The 11,285-nt window shown below is 38.4% G+C and overlaps 1 protein-coding gene across 1 annotated transcript; it reads left to right on the top strand.

Annotated features, from left to right (window-relative positions):
• The first annotated feature begins 300 nt into the window (after nucleotides 1-300).
• Nucleotides 301-9,255, top strand: rp9 (RP9 pre-mRNA splicing factor). Its single transcript, XM_017455310.3, has 6 exons — nucleotides 301-622; nucleotides 899-929; nucleotides 1,979-2,108; nucleotides 3,028-3,119; nucleotides 4,511-4,572; nucleotides 8,541-9,255. The coding sequence occupies exons 1-6, from the start codon at nucleotides 465-467 to the stop codon at nucleotides 8,728-8,730; spliced, it is 663 nt and encodes a 220-aa protein (XP_017310799.1). The 5' UTR covers nucleotides 301-464; the 3' UTR covers nucleotides 8,731-9,255.
• Nucleotides 9,256-11,285: the final 2,030 nt, after the last annotated feature.

Consider the following 11,285-nt stretch of genomic DNA (forward strand, 5'->3'; position numbering starts at 1 on the left):
TGTGTTTTGTTTGCAATTGTTTGATATCCATGAGAGCAGAGTATTTTTGTGAACAACAAAGACAATTTTTAACAGCTTTCTTTGCTCATGTTTTCCAATGGTGCCAATATTAGTGGAGGGCACTGTATCTTTTATATATATATATATATATATATATATATATATATATATATATATATATATATATATATATATATATATAAACAAAGATGTTTAATTGCTAATAAGGTGAAGCTTTCTGAAATGGGATTTTATCTAATATTAATAAAAGAGGCAATGGGGGACTCTTATTTTGCCACGTGGGTCACCCGGAAGTCGATGAGGAGTTGTGCCATTAGATTTGCTATGCTTTACATAAACCACTCTGAATCTTATATGAAGTATTTTGTAAAGAAAAAAATCTATAATGTTTTAAAATTGTAGTATTATTACACAGTACATAGCTGTGCGCTAAAGTAAGCGCCATGTCTGATAGAAAGCGACGGAGAGAAGAGCGGGCGGAAAGACGAGAGGAAAAGCGACTGAAAGACTCGCTCTCAGTCAGACAAGAGGAGGAGAAATACAACACACACACTGTAAAACTCAGCCAAGAGGTCCAGAAACTCAAACATGTGGAGACTTTGTAAGTCCGGTGCATTTACTAGACTTTCACATTCAAAGGGGTTTTAACATTCCTCTGCAAAATGGGCAAGTTTCAATGGTCCAAGCTGCATACTGTTCTACTCAATACTATCAGTTTAAAAGTAGCAAGTTAGTATGCGGGGTTAAACAGCCATAATGTTTATTATCTGAAATACATCCAGATCAGACTTTAGCCAAGTCACGTAAAAGTCTCTCTCTCTCTCTCTCTCTCTCTCTCTCTCTCTCTCTCTCTCTCTCTCTCTCTCTTTCTTTCCAGCTATGAGAAACCTCCCCCTGGACTTATAAAGGTTTGCACAAATTAGAATTCACAATATAAGTAAATAAATAGTACTGTGCAAAAGTCTTAGACACATGTAAAGAAATGCTGTAGACCAAAGAAGATGCCTTCCAAAATAGTGAAATTTGATGTTTCTACATTAAAAAAAAAATACTATAAAGAGCAGTAAACAGTAATAAATGAAACAAAGTCGATATGTGGTGTGACGACTCGGGTACAATTAGTGCAGTTTTATAAGGAAATGGTGCAGTTTTATAAGTTTTATTGAGCGTGGGCCAGCAGTGAGGCCAGCAGGGGGCGCTCACCCTGTGGTGTGTGTGTGGGGCTTAATGCCCCAGTATAGTGACGGGGACACTACTGTAAAAACAGCACTGTCTTTCTTATGAGACGTTAAACCGAGATCCTGACTCGTAAAAATTCCAGGAGACTTATCGTAAAAGAGTAGAGGTATAACACCGGTGTCCTGGTGAAATTCCCCAATTGGCCCTTCTCTATCACGGCCCCTAATAATCCCCATCCCTGAATTGGCTACATCACTCTCTCCACTAATAGCTGGCGTGTGCCGGGTGTTCTGGTACACTATCGCTGCCGTTGCATCATCCAGGTGCATGCTACACACTAGTGGTGTTTGAGGAGACCCCCCGCCTTTCCCCATACAATGTAAAGCGCTTTGAGTGTCTTGAAAAGCACTCTATAAATCTAACTGTAACATCTTGCAGAACCAGCCACAGTTCTTCTGGAGACTTTGGCTGCCGCACTTGTTTCTTATTATTGTTTCTTATTTGGTCTATATCGTAATGTGCTGCTTTCTTTATAGACATACAAACATTTTTCTGTAACATTTCATGTTAAGTTTGGAAATCGAACATGTTTCTGTTCTGACTCGATAGTGTAGAAATCATACAATTAAAAAAAAAGTGTCTAAGGCTTTTGCACAGTACTGTATATTAAGACCCAATAATGGTGCTCGTCATAAGCGTATAACTTCTTAGTGTAAAATATGATTTTGTAAATGATTTTCCATGTCATTTAAACATCATTTTAACATTTCCTGCTCAGGAGGAAGAAGTGAAACCAGAGGACTGTATTCCTGATGCCCCCGGGAATGAGCACGCCAGGGAGTTCCTGGCTCACGCACCCACTAAAGGCCTGTGGATGCCTCTGGGCAAGGAGGTGAAAGTAATGCAGTGTGAGTGATCTCTCTTCCCATGTACAATAAGATGTCCTGATCCTATTGCCTATGAACAGGGAAGTCCCTTCTAGATATTCTGTCCCTACACATTTGTACACTAACCTGTTGCAGAGCATTACGGGCATGTTGTTCAATAACACCCTGGAAGGAGAGAGTTCAATGAGTGTGCAGATGCAAAATTAAGCAGGGGTCACTGTTCCAGTTGACGTATCACTGTGCTGAGACGTGTGGAAGAAATGAAACGACGCATGAGGAAACATGGCAACTGTTCATTTGTAAAGGATATAAATGTCAATACATGATATGGTTCACGATAAATAGATTTGCTCCAAAAGGCCAGCAAAACAATGGTGTGACATATCTAAAAATAAAATGACTGTTTTTATTCATACAAAATTCAACACTCAAACGGAGAGAAAATGAGCTGCAAACATTGTAAACATTTCTTGGAATTTAAAACATTTTAACATCATATCAGCTGTTTCCAGTCAATTTGTAATTATATAAAAAAAAAATGAATAAAAAGTATGTTATTCTGACATAATTGTCACGATATTACATTATATTATATCCGTCGTCATCAGCAAATCTAATTGAGATGCATAGTAATTACTGCTTTTTCTTTTTGGCGCTTTACTGTCTCCTTCAGGCCAGCTGGGGTCACTTTTGTCCTGCAGCTATGATCAGGTTTTCTCATTCATTCTACATTAAGGATATCATAGTTGTCTGAAGTCCTATCTTAATTAGAATGGTGTCATTAAGAACGTTTTTTTCATTGTGAATGAATAGCAGCTTTGCTGTTCACAAGTAACTGACATGAGAGTGAGATTGAATAAGACCGGGCCATTCAGACCACAGTGATTCATCCAAAATCCAATGAAGATGACTGTTAGAAGTGTCCTGTGTGAATTTTCAGGCTGGAGATGCAAGCGTTACGGCCACAGGACCGGGGACAAAGAATGTCCCTTCTTCATCAAAGGCAATCAGAAACTGGAGCAGTTCAGAGTGGTGAGTTCATCCGAAGCATGTCTTCTCGCTAGGTCTTATAATAACATCTCGTGCTAATCAGCAGCTAATGCACAAGGGTGTGTTGCGTAACTGTGGTCTGAGTTATTTTAATGTTGCTGTTGCAAGAAAACAAGGTCTCTGATGTGTCAATGTTCCAGCTTGCTACATCTTCAAACCTGGTTTGGCTTGTATTTAGGGCTGCAACTAACGATTATTTTGATAATATATTGATCTGTTGATTATTTCTTCGGTTAGTTGGACTAAAAGGCCATCATTTATTTTCTGCATTTTTTGAGAAAAAAACCCCAACAACTTTATTTCACATTCTGCCCGATGTTGTCCTTCAAGCATTGTGCAAATTGAAGGCTATGAAAAAGGTATTACATGTATCTATGTGGGCTGTGCTATACACTGTGCAACGGATTTTAAAAAATATGAACATTATTATATTTTGAAAACAGAAAAACCACTGATTGCACACAAGCTTTAAAGCAGAAGTTAAATCACTATATTAAAACGCTAATAAAAAGCAGAAACTAAGTGTGAACTGGTGAGAGGTTGAATGTTCTGCAGTAACACACACATTCACTCCTCTGAACACAATAACATGTTCCTTTATTCTGCAAATGTATGACACTTCTTACATTTCTATACAATGACATGTTATAACCCCATTACAGTTACCGCTCTCATAAAAACACAATTACTTGCGTTTCTAAATATAGCATCAAACCACACATTTGATCAAAATGGATATTTTACTCAGAGTTATTGCGCTTCCTTTCTATTGCTGCTGTTTGACACGCATGCATGGACACGCGCTCATTCAGTGAAGTTTAACGGAGACCCGCTCGCTGTCAGGACGAGTCTTTATGTAAAATGGAAATACTGGTGTGAATTTCAAACATTTGCAGATAAGGATATAACGGTAAAAATGTCATTTCTGTGCTGAAGAAAACATGTCTGGAACACATTATACAGCACACGCGTTGGTCGCAGCGTCTGACACGATGAGCCACGTTAATACACTTACGAGTTTGTTTAAAGAGCTTAATATAAAACATTCTCATGTTTTAGGCGACCTGGATCATGCACTTTTCCCACATCAGCTCACGCTGTTGTTTTCCAGATGTGTTTTATTCATAGCAATGCGTTTCTCACAATTGTGAAGTGATGTCGTAGACGGGGGGGGGGGGGGGGGGTATCCACAGTGACATCACAAACCCGACTAATCCATAACGAAATTCGTTGTTGATTATTTTAATTATCATTTATTATTGATTAGTTGTTGCAGCTCTTCTTATATTAAAAAAAAATTCAACAGATTATTTTCATGACATAACATTTTATTTCCTCAACTGTGTACATATTAATCTGTAATTTGCTTGCAGGCGCACGAAGACCCGATGTATGACATCATAAGGGAAAACAAGCGCAATGAGAAGGAGACGAGGTACATTTTCCTGCACTGTCCACAAATTTGAGTACTCGAGCTATGGCACCGTGTTGTCGTCCATACCCACAGTTGTAATGTGACCTTCTCAGATGCATCATATAACAGACATTTTATTATCCTTTTCGTATTTCATCCTGTAATAAAGTTCATGGGCAGGAAGTGCAATTAGATGCCAGTTAATATTAAAGAATTTATCGGTTAAATACATCATCACTCCGCAATTATCTTTAGACTATCTGTATATTTTAATGAAACTGACCAGATTGCTCATCATAGAATGTGCAAAATGAGTAAAACCAGGCGTACACTGTAGGATTTTGCCATAATTTATGCATAATTCTGCTGTCCCCGGCAGTTTTGTGAATTGTGGTTAAGTCCAGTACGAATCACAGAGTTAGAAAGGATAAATGGAGAGGGTACATCTGATTGATTTCTGGGCTTTGTCAGGGCCATTCTAACACAGGCTCTTCATTTTGAACCACTCTAGTGTAGATTTGTCAGCATGCCTCGCGTTGTTGTCCTGTTGGGAGGTGAAGTTCTGTTCCAGTCTCATGTCTTTTGCTGACTGGAACAGATTTTGTTCAAGGATTGCGCTACATTTAGCTCAACCAATCTCGCCCTCAACCCTGGCCAGTTTCCCAGTCCCTGCTGATAAAAAGCAGCTTGGTGCTACCACCACTACGCTTCACTGTGGGATGGTGTTCTCACAGTGCTGAGCAGTGTTGGGTTTCTGCCAAATGTTGAGCCTTGTACCAAGGTCAAAAAGTTTGAAAAATTTACTTAAACCAGAGAATCCTGTTCTCCATTTTTGCTGAGTTTCCAAACATTATGTCACATGAAAATAAATGTAAAAATAATTAAATAATGGCTTTCTTCTCAATACTTTTCCACAAAGCCTGGCTTTGTGGAGTGTCTGGGTTATGGTTGACGAGCTTCTCTAACAAACTCTGGGGCCCTCCGGGAGCAGGTTTATTTATGTTGTGATCACATGGTCCTTTAATTCCAGCGGCAAACTAGGTTGTCGCTGAGAGAGAGAGAGAAGAAAAATCACAGCTGATTAAAGCAGCAGTGGCATTAAAGTCCTGCATGTCCTTATTTCTTTTCTTTTGAAGTTTTCGCACATAAAACTGTGCAGACGGCACACCGACTGCTTGTTTAGTAGTTTGCATGTGGTCACTGAGGTGACTAGTGGAATCGTTGACATTTAACTTTGAAAGGTCACGCAATGTAATTATGTTTGCGATGCGATTTTTAGCGCCGCATCGAGAGATTAAATCGTGCGGCGTAAAGTCCAGCTTAAGCGTGGCGGAAGAAATTCGAATATAAAAAGGATCTAGTGAATAGAGTAGACTTCAGTGTCCCCAAGTGGGAAATTTGTCTTAGCCAGTCAACACCGTAACCATACATACACACGCAATCACACATGAAATCGTACATACAATCCAGACATGCACAAGAAAAACAGCAGGAGAGAGAAAATAAGAAGTATCTGTCGGTGGTGTTCAGTCCTGATTTTCCTAAAAAGACAGTTTCACAGTATCACATGCCAACAATAAATGATACATGAGTCCCATTTGCTCCCATTGCACAGTGCCATAAATCCTTAAAATCAACTCAAAAAACGAAGCAAACGCTACTTTATTTCTTGCAAAGTCTGAATGAGGTTGGCACAAATAAATCTTTAAATTGATTTAGCCTACATTGAGCAAGTTTTATTTTCTCCTCGGTAACACCGGCAGAGTGTAAGAAGGATCACTTAAAAAGGTGCAGGTTTAGTGAGAAGTGGTCTATTAATTTAAATGGGAGTCTTTCATTATGGTCTTACTGTGCAGATTAATGATGTACATAAAGTAGCAATGGGATAAAAAAAATATACCACAATATTCCAAGACATTTTCACAATACCTGTGGAAAACTTTTTTTTTTTTTTGGTAAGTTTTGGAGGACGTGCGTATATCTACATAACATCTACAAAAATACATGTTTAACATCGAAATGAAGGAAAAAGATATAAACCATTCCGTACAGAAATGTCTTATCTATTAGTGGCACTGAAAAGCAATAGAGTCAGTCATTGTAACAAGAGAACTTGTGTCAATAAAAATGAATAATAATAATAATATATTCTTCTTCTAGCTGCCAAAAACCTTTGCTTTGCGATGGCACTATATGCCCTGTATTTATTTATTTATTTCAATGGCACCATAATGCATTTCCCAGCGTGTACTGCCCAAGAACATGACGAAGTTTTTAAAAAAAAAAAAATATATATATATATATATATATATATATATATATATATATATATATATATATATATATATATATTTTTTTTTTTTATTTTATTTTTTTTTTTTTTTTTTGTGTATATATATATATATATATATATATATATATACATACATACATACATACATACATACATGCATACATATACGTCTATTCTTATCACTTATGTAATTGTTCGGCTCACTGTAATTATCATTATGTATGCAATAGTTCCTGTTACCAAGGGAGTAATTAAACAGTTCTTAAAAGAACACTGATAAATTGTGAATAGGAATATCAGGGCTGGTTGGAAAGGTTCTTTTGATGCTTCGCCTTGCGATGTAGGATTGTCATTGTACGCATATCAAATCAGTCAATGGAGATTAGATTTAAAAAAAAAAAAAAGATTGAGGTTTGTCCTTATGTAAAGAACGTGACAGCATGTGTGTGTGTTTTTTAAAATAATCCTATTCACAGCGGTTATGTAACTGCATTGCTCACTGTAATTATCATGATGTATGTGATGACATTGTTTCGGTTACAAAGGGACTAATCACACTCTGCTGGGGGAGAAATTAAGTGTGCACCATGGAGTGCGTTTAGCGTCCAAACACTGTTACACAGAACTCTCTGAAGAATAAAGAAGAATTACTGTGCTGTCTTTCAGAAACATCTGCCGGTTGTAGTAACTTTATTTATGCAAAATCAAGGAAACGCCGTAAGATTTGCAGGAGCTTGTGATTTTTCAAAATGACTGCAGATTTGGGCCTAGATGCGTCATGTGACATCATCATAAACGCGCATTCAGCCACAGTCCCCTTCGATTCACATGCGTCGAACATGAGTACAGCTAAAATTTCTTCTTCACCAACAAACGTCACTGTGAAAGGCCATGCAAAACAATTTTGTGCAATTGCAATTCTGCCAGTTCAAGTATCTTTCTGCAAAAATTTATAAGCACAAAAAACGACATGCATTGCATTGCAAAATTTGGAAAAAGCTGCAGCAAAATCAAGCATTTTTGGCCAGAACAATCACATAAAAAACAGCAACATCCTGTATGGACTGATAAATGTATATAATATAATGTCATTCAGGATTTTTTGGTCTTTTATTCTCTATTCGGTCTTGAAAAGTTTCCGTTTGGCAGCAAAGGGTCGACTCGGTTTATTGACGGTTTGCAGCCACATGTCAGAAAACAAAGCACGGATTATTAAAAGCCGGAGTTGAAAAACAGATTCGGCTTTGGGACTGATGCAACTGTCTGAGCAGCAGGAGAGAAAAAATCAATAGAGAAAAGAGACAGGGGGTCGCTGCTGTGCGGTTCCTAGGGATACAGGCGTCTAGGAGATGATGTAGAAATTCTCAGAAAAAGACTGATAAGTTGTGAATTGACCTTCAGGACTGGCTGGAAAAGTTCTTTTGGCCAGTGGTGTAGGCCGGCTCCTATATAAAAAGCAGATCAGTGCAGATTTAGTTCACAGAAATGAACTTTTAGTTTATATATATATATATATATATATATATATATATATATATATATATATATATATATATATATATATATATTGTTTTAGATATATCAAGCTTAAGTACTATCACAAGTGTTTCTTAGTAGAAAATCTAAATCCTAGTGGCTTCTTCATTTCTAATGCACACACTGATTATATCGATCCTGTATCATTTTCTCACCACAGGATCCAGCAGTTGAGGCAGCTCCTACAGGATACAACCACCGATTCAGACTCCAGCTCCTCCTCCTCCTCCTCCTCCTCCTCTCGCCACGCCCGTAACAAGAAGAAAAAGGAAAAGAAGAAGAAAAAGAAGAGGAAGAAACAAAAGAAGAATAAGAAGCACAAGTCAAAGAGTAGTGATAGCTCAGACTGAGAGGGGAGACTGTTGTTATTGGTGGCTCTGGAGGGACATGACGGGGCAGCTGTAGAGACCTTTGCTAAGCCACTGAGCTCTGCGTTTTCCCTCCTCTGCTCTTCCTCCCACCCTGCTGGCTCTGCTTAATAATACATGCAGGCATTTCATTTCCCCTGTCATCAGAAATGGTTTGCTTATGTGACGTCTCTATCAGCTCGGGCTCATATTAGACCGCTGTCATGTTTGTGCTGCAAGCTTCTGACGGTCCGTGCCTGAGGACGATGTAACGTCAGCTCTGATTGGGTGTAGTGTAAGAGGAATATTGCTCGCCGCTGTATTGTATTTATTGCTTTTTCCTCTCTGAATGAGTGGAGTTTTGTTAGGAATTGATTCCTCATGGATTCTGAAAATGTTTAACGATCAAGCAAAGCTTTGCAATAATACTGTATACAGTAATACTGAATATTTCCCCAAAATGTCGATGTATGTTTCTGTAAATACGTGACTGAAGCGAAAATGGTGTTATTAAATACATTTTCAGTGTTTTGTGTGTATTTGTGTACTTGTGTTCTAAGATACTGCCACTAAGCTCAGTGTTTGGCATTTTAATCATAATTACACCCTGTTATCCATCCATTTTCCATACCGCATAAATTAGATCCTACACATGGTCGTGAGGGAGTCTGGAGCCTATTCCAAGGAGCTCGGGACACAAGACACGGCCAACCCATCACACGGCACACTCTCACACACACTATGAACAATTTGGAAATGCCAATCAGCCTACAACGCATGTCTTTGGTCTGGGGGAGGGGATCGGGGTGCCCCGGGGGGGAAGAGCATGCAGGCTCCTTGCACACACCCCGGAGGTGTGAGGCAAACGTGTTCACCACTATACCATTTTGCCTTTGTCATTTGGAAATTCATTTCACCCTGTACTATACTCAAGACACATTATTAACATGTTATTTAATGTTTTACTTTGTGAATATAATTTATTTTTGAAAATGTACACTCATTTAAAATCTGATGACTGCAACACAATCCAAAAATCCACGATCCAAAATTTGGGATAGTTGACTGTTTGCCACTGTGTAACATCACCTTTTCTTTTAATAACACTTATTAAGCGTTTGCGCGCTGAGTGAAGATACCAATTGGTTTAGTTTAGCAAGCGGAATTTTCCCCCACTTATCCATTATGCATTTCTTCAGCTGCAACTGTACGGGGCCTTCGTTGTCTTATTTTGTGCTTCATAATTCACCACTCTAGCATCATGCTAGCACCCGCACTCTCTGCTTACACAACCATGCGCTTGTAATCCAGGCAGAATGTGGTTTGGCGTTGTCCTGCTCTGGATGGCAGCATATGTTGTCATGTGTACATATCTTTCTGCATTAACGATGCCCTCACAGATGTGCAAGTTACTCATGCCATCGGCACTAACACACCCCCATACCATGACAGACGCTGGCTTCTGGACCTGACGCTGATAACAGCTTGGATGGTCCTTTTCCTCTTTGGCCCGGAGAACACGATGGCTATTTTGTCCAAAAAACTATTTGAAATGTTGACTCGTTGGACCACAAAACATGATTCCACTGTGCTACTGTCCATTTCAGATTAGACCGAGTCCAAAGAAATCGGTGGTGCTTCTGGACAGTGTTGATGTATGGCTTCTGCTTTGCAAGGTAAAGCCTTAACTTGCATCTGTGGATGCAGTGGTGAAAGATGTTGACTGACAAAGGTTTATCAAAGTATTCTCGAACACGTCAGGATATTCATTACAGAATCATGACGGGTTTTTAAGACGTCGACATCTGAGGGATTGGAGATCACACGCATTCAGAAGTGGTTTTTGGCCTTGCCCTTTACACACTGAGATTTGACCAGATTCCTTGAATCTTTTATTTATATTGTGCACAGTAGAAGGTGAAATGCACAAAATCCTATGGATTTGTCTTTGGGGAATGTTGTTCTCAAAGTGTTTGTTCATTTATTTATAAGTGATTATTTGCTGACGCATCTGTCGGCAGATTGGTAAGCCTTGTCCCATCCTTGCTTTTCCTTATACACTATGATTAAACGATTGCCTCACCTGTTTCACATCACCTTCTTATTTCAACTTAGTCCTAAATTGCCCCTGTCCCAACTTTTTTTGAATGTATTGCATGCATCAATTTCAATATAATGTTTACCTTCAAAAAACTATGCAGTTGATTAGGTAAAACACCAAATACATTGTCTTTATAGGTTTGTTTGTTTTTTTAAAAAAAATACAAGTCAAAGTACATTTACAAATGACTCCTCTTTGTTTTTATTAGCATTTTCCATGCTGTCCCTCATACTGTTGTAGAAACAATCAGATATTACCATGGGTGCATTAATATAAACCTGTGAATTGCCTTGCAACTGACAGAGTTGCTGTTATAATAAATTAATCAACACATTCTGACCAATCAGAATCAAGAATTCAACAGCGACGTGGTGTAACAGCATTTAAAGGGCATGGATATTTGGCTGCCGTTAAATGTTTCAAATATACGGCTATTTAAAATGAATGCAAAACTCAT

This window comes from Ictalurus punctatus, chromosome 24 (genome assembly GCF_001660625.3).
Source record: "Ictalurus punctatus breed USDA103 chromosome 24, Coco_2.0, whole genome shotgun sequence".
In the NCBI taxonomy this organism is placed as follows: domain Eukaryota; kingdom Metazoa; phylum Chordata; class Actinopteri; order Siluriformes; family Ictaluridae; genus Ictalurus; species Ictalurus punctatus.

Excerpts from the sequence above, each read along its gene's own strand:
- rp9 (XM_017455310.3), top strand. The coding sequence starts at position 465 with ATGTCTGATAGAAAGCGACGGAGAGAAGAGCGGGCGGAAAGACGAGAG. Across the intron at positions 2,109-3,027 it reads GGAGGTGAAAGTAATGCAGT|GCTGGAGATGCAAGCGTTAC; the intron begins GTGAGTGATCTC and ends GTGAATTTTCAG. Across the intron at positions 4,573-8,540 it reads CGCAATGAGAAGGAGACGAG|GATCCAGCAGTTGAGGCAGC; the intron begins GTACATTTTCCT and ends TTCTCACCACAG.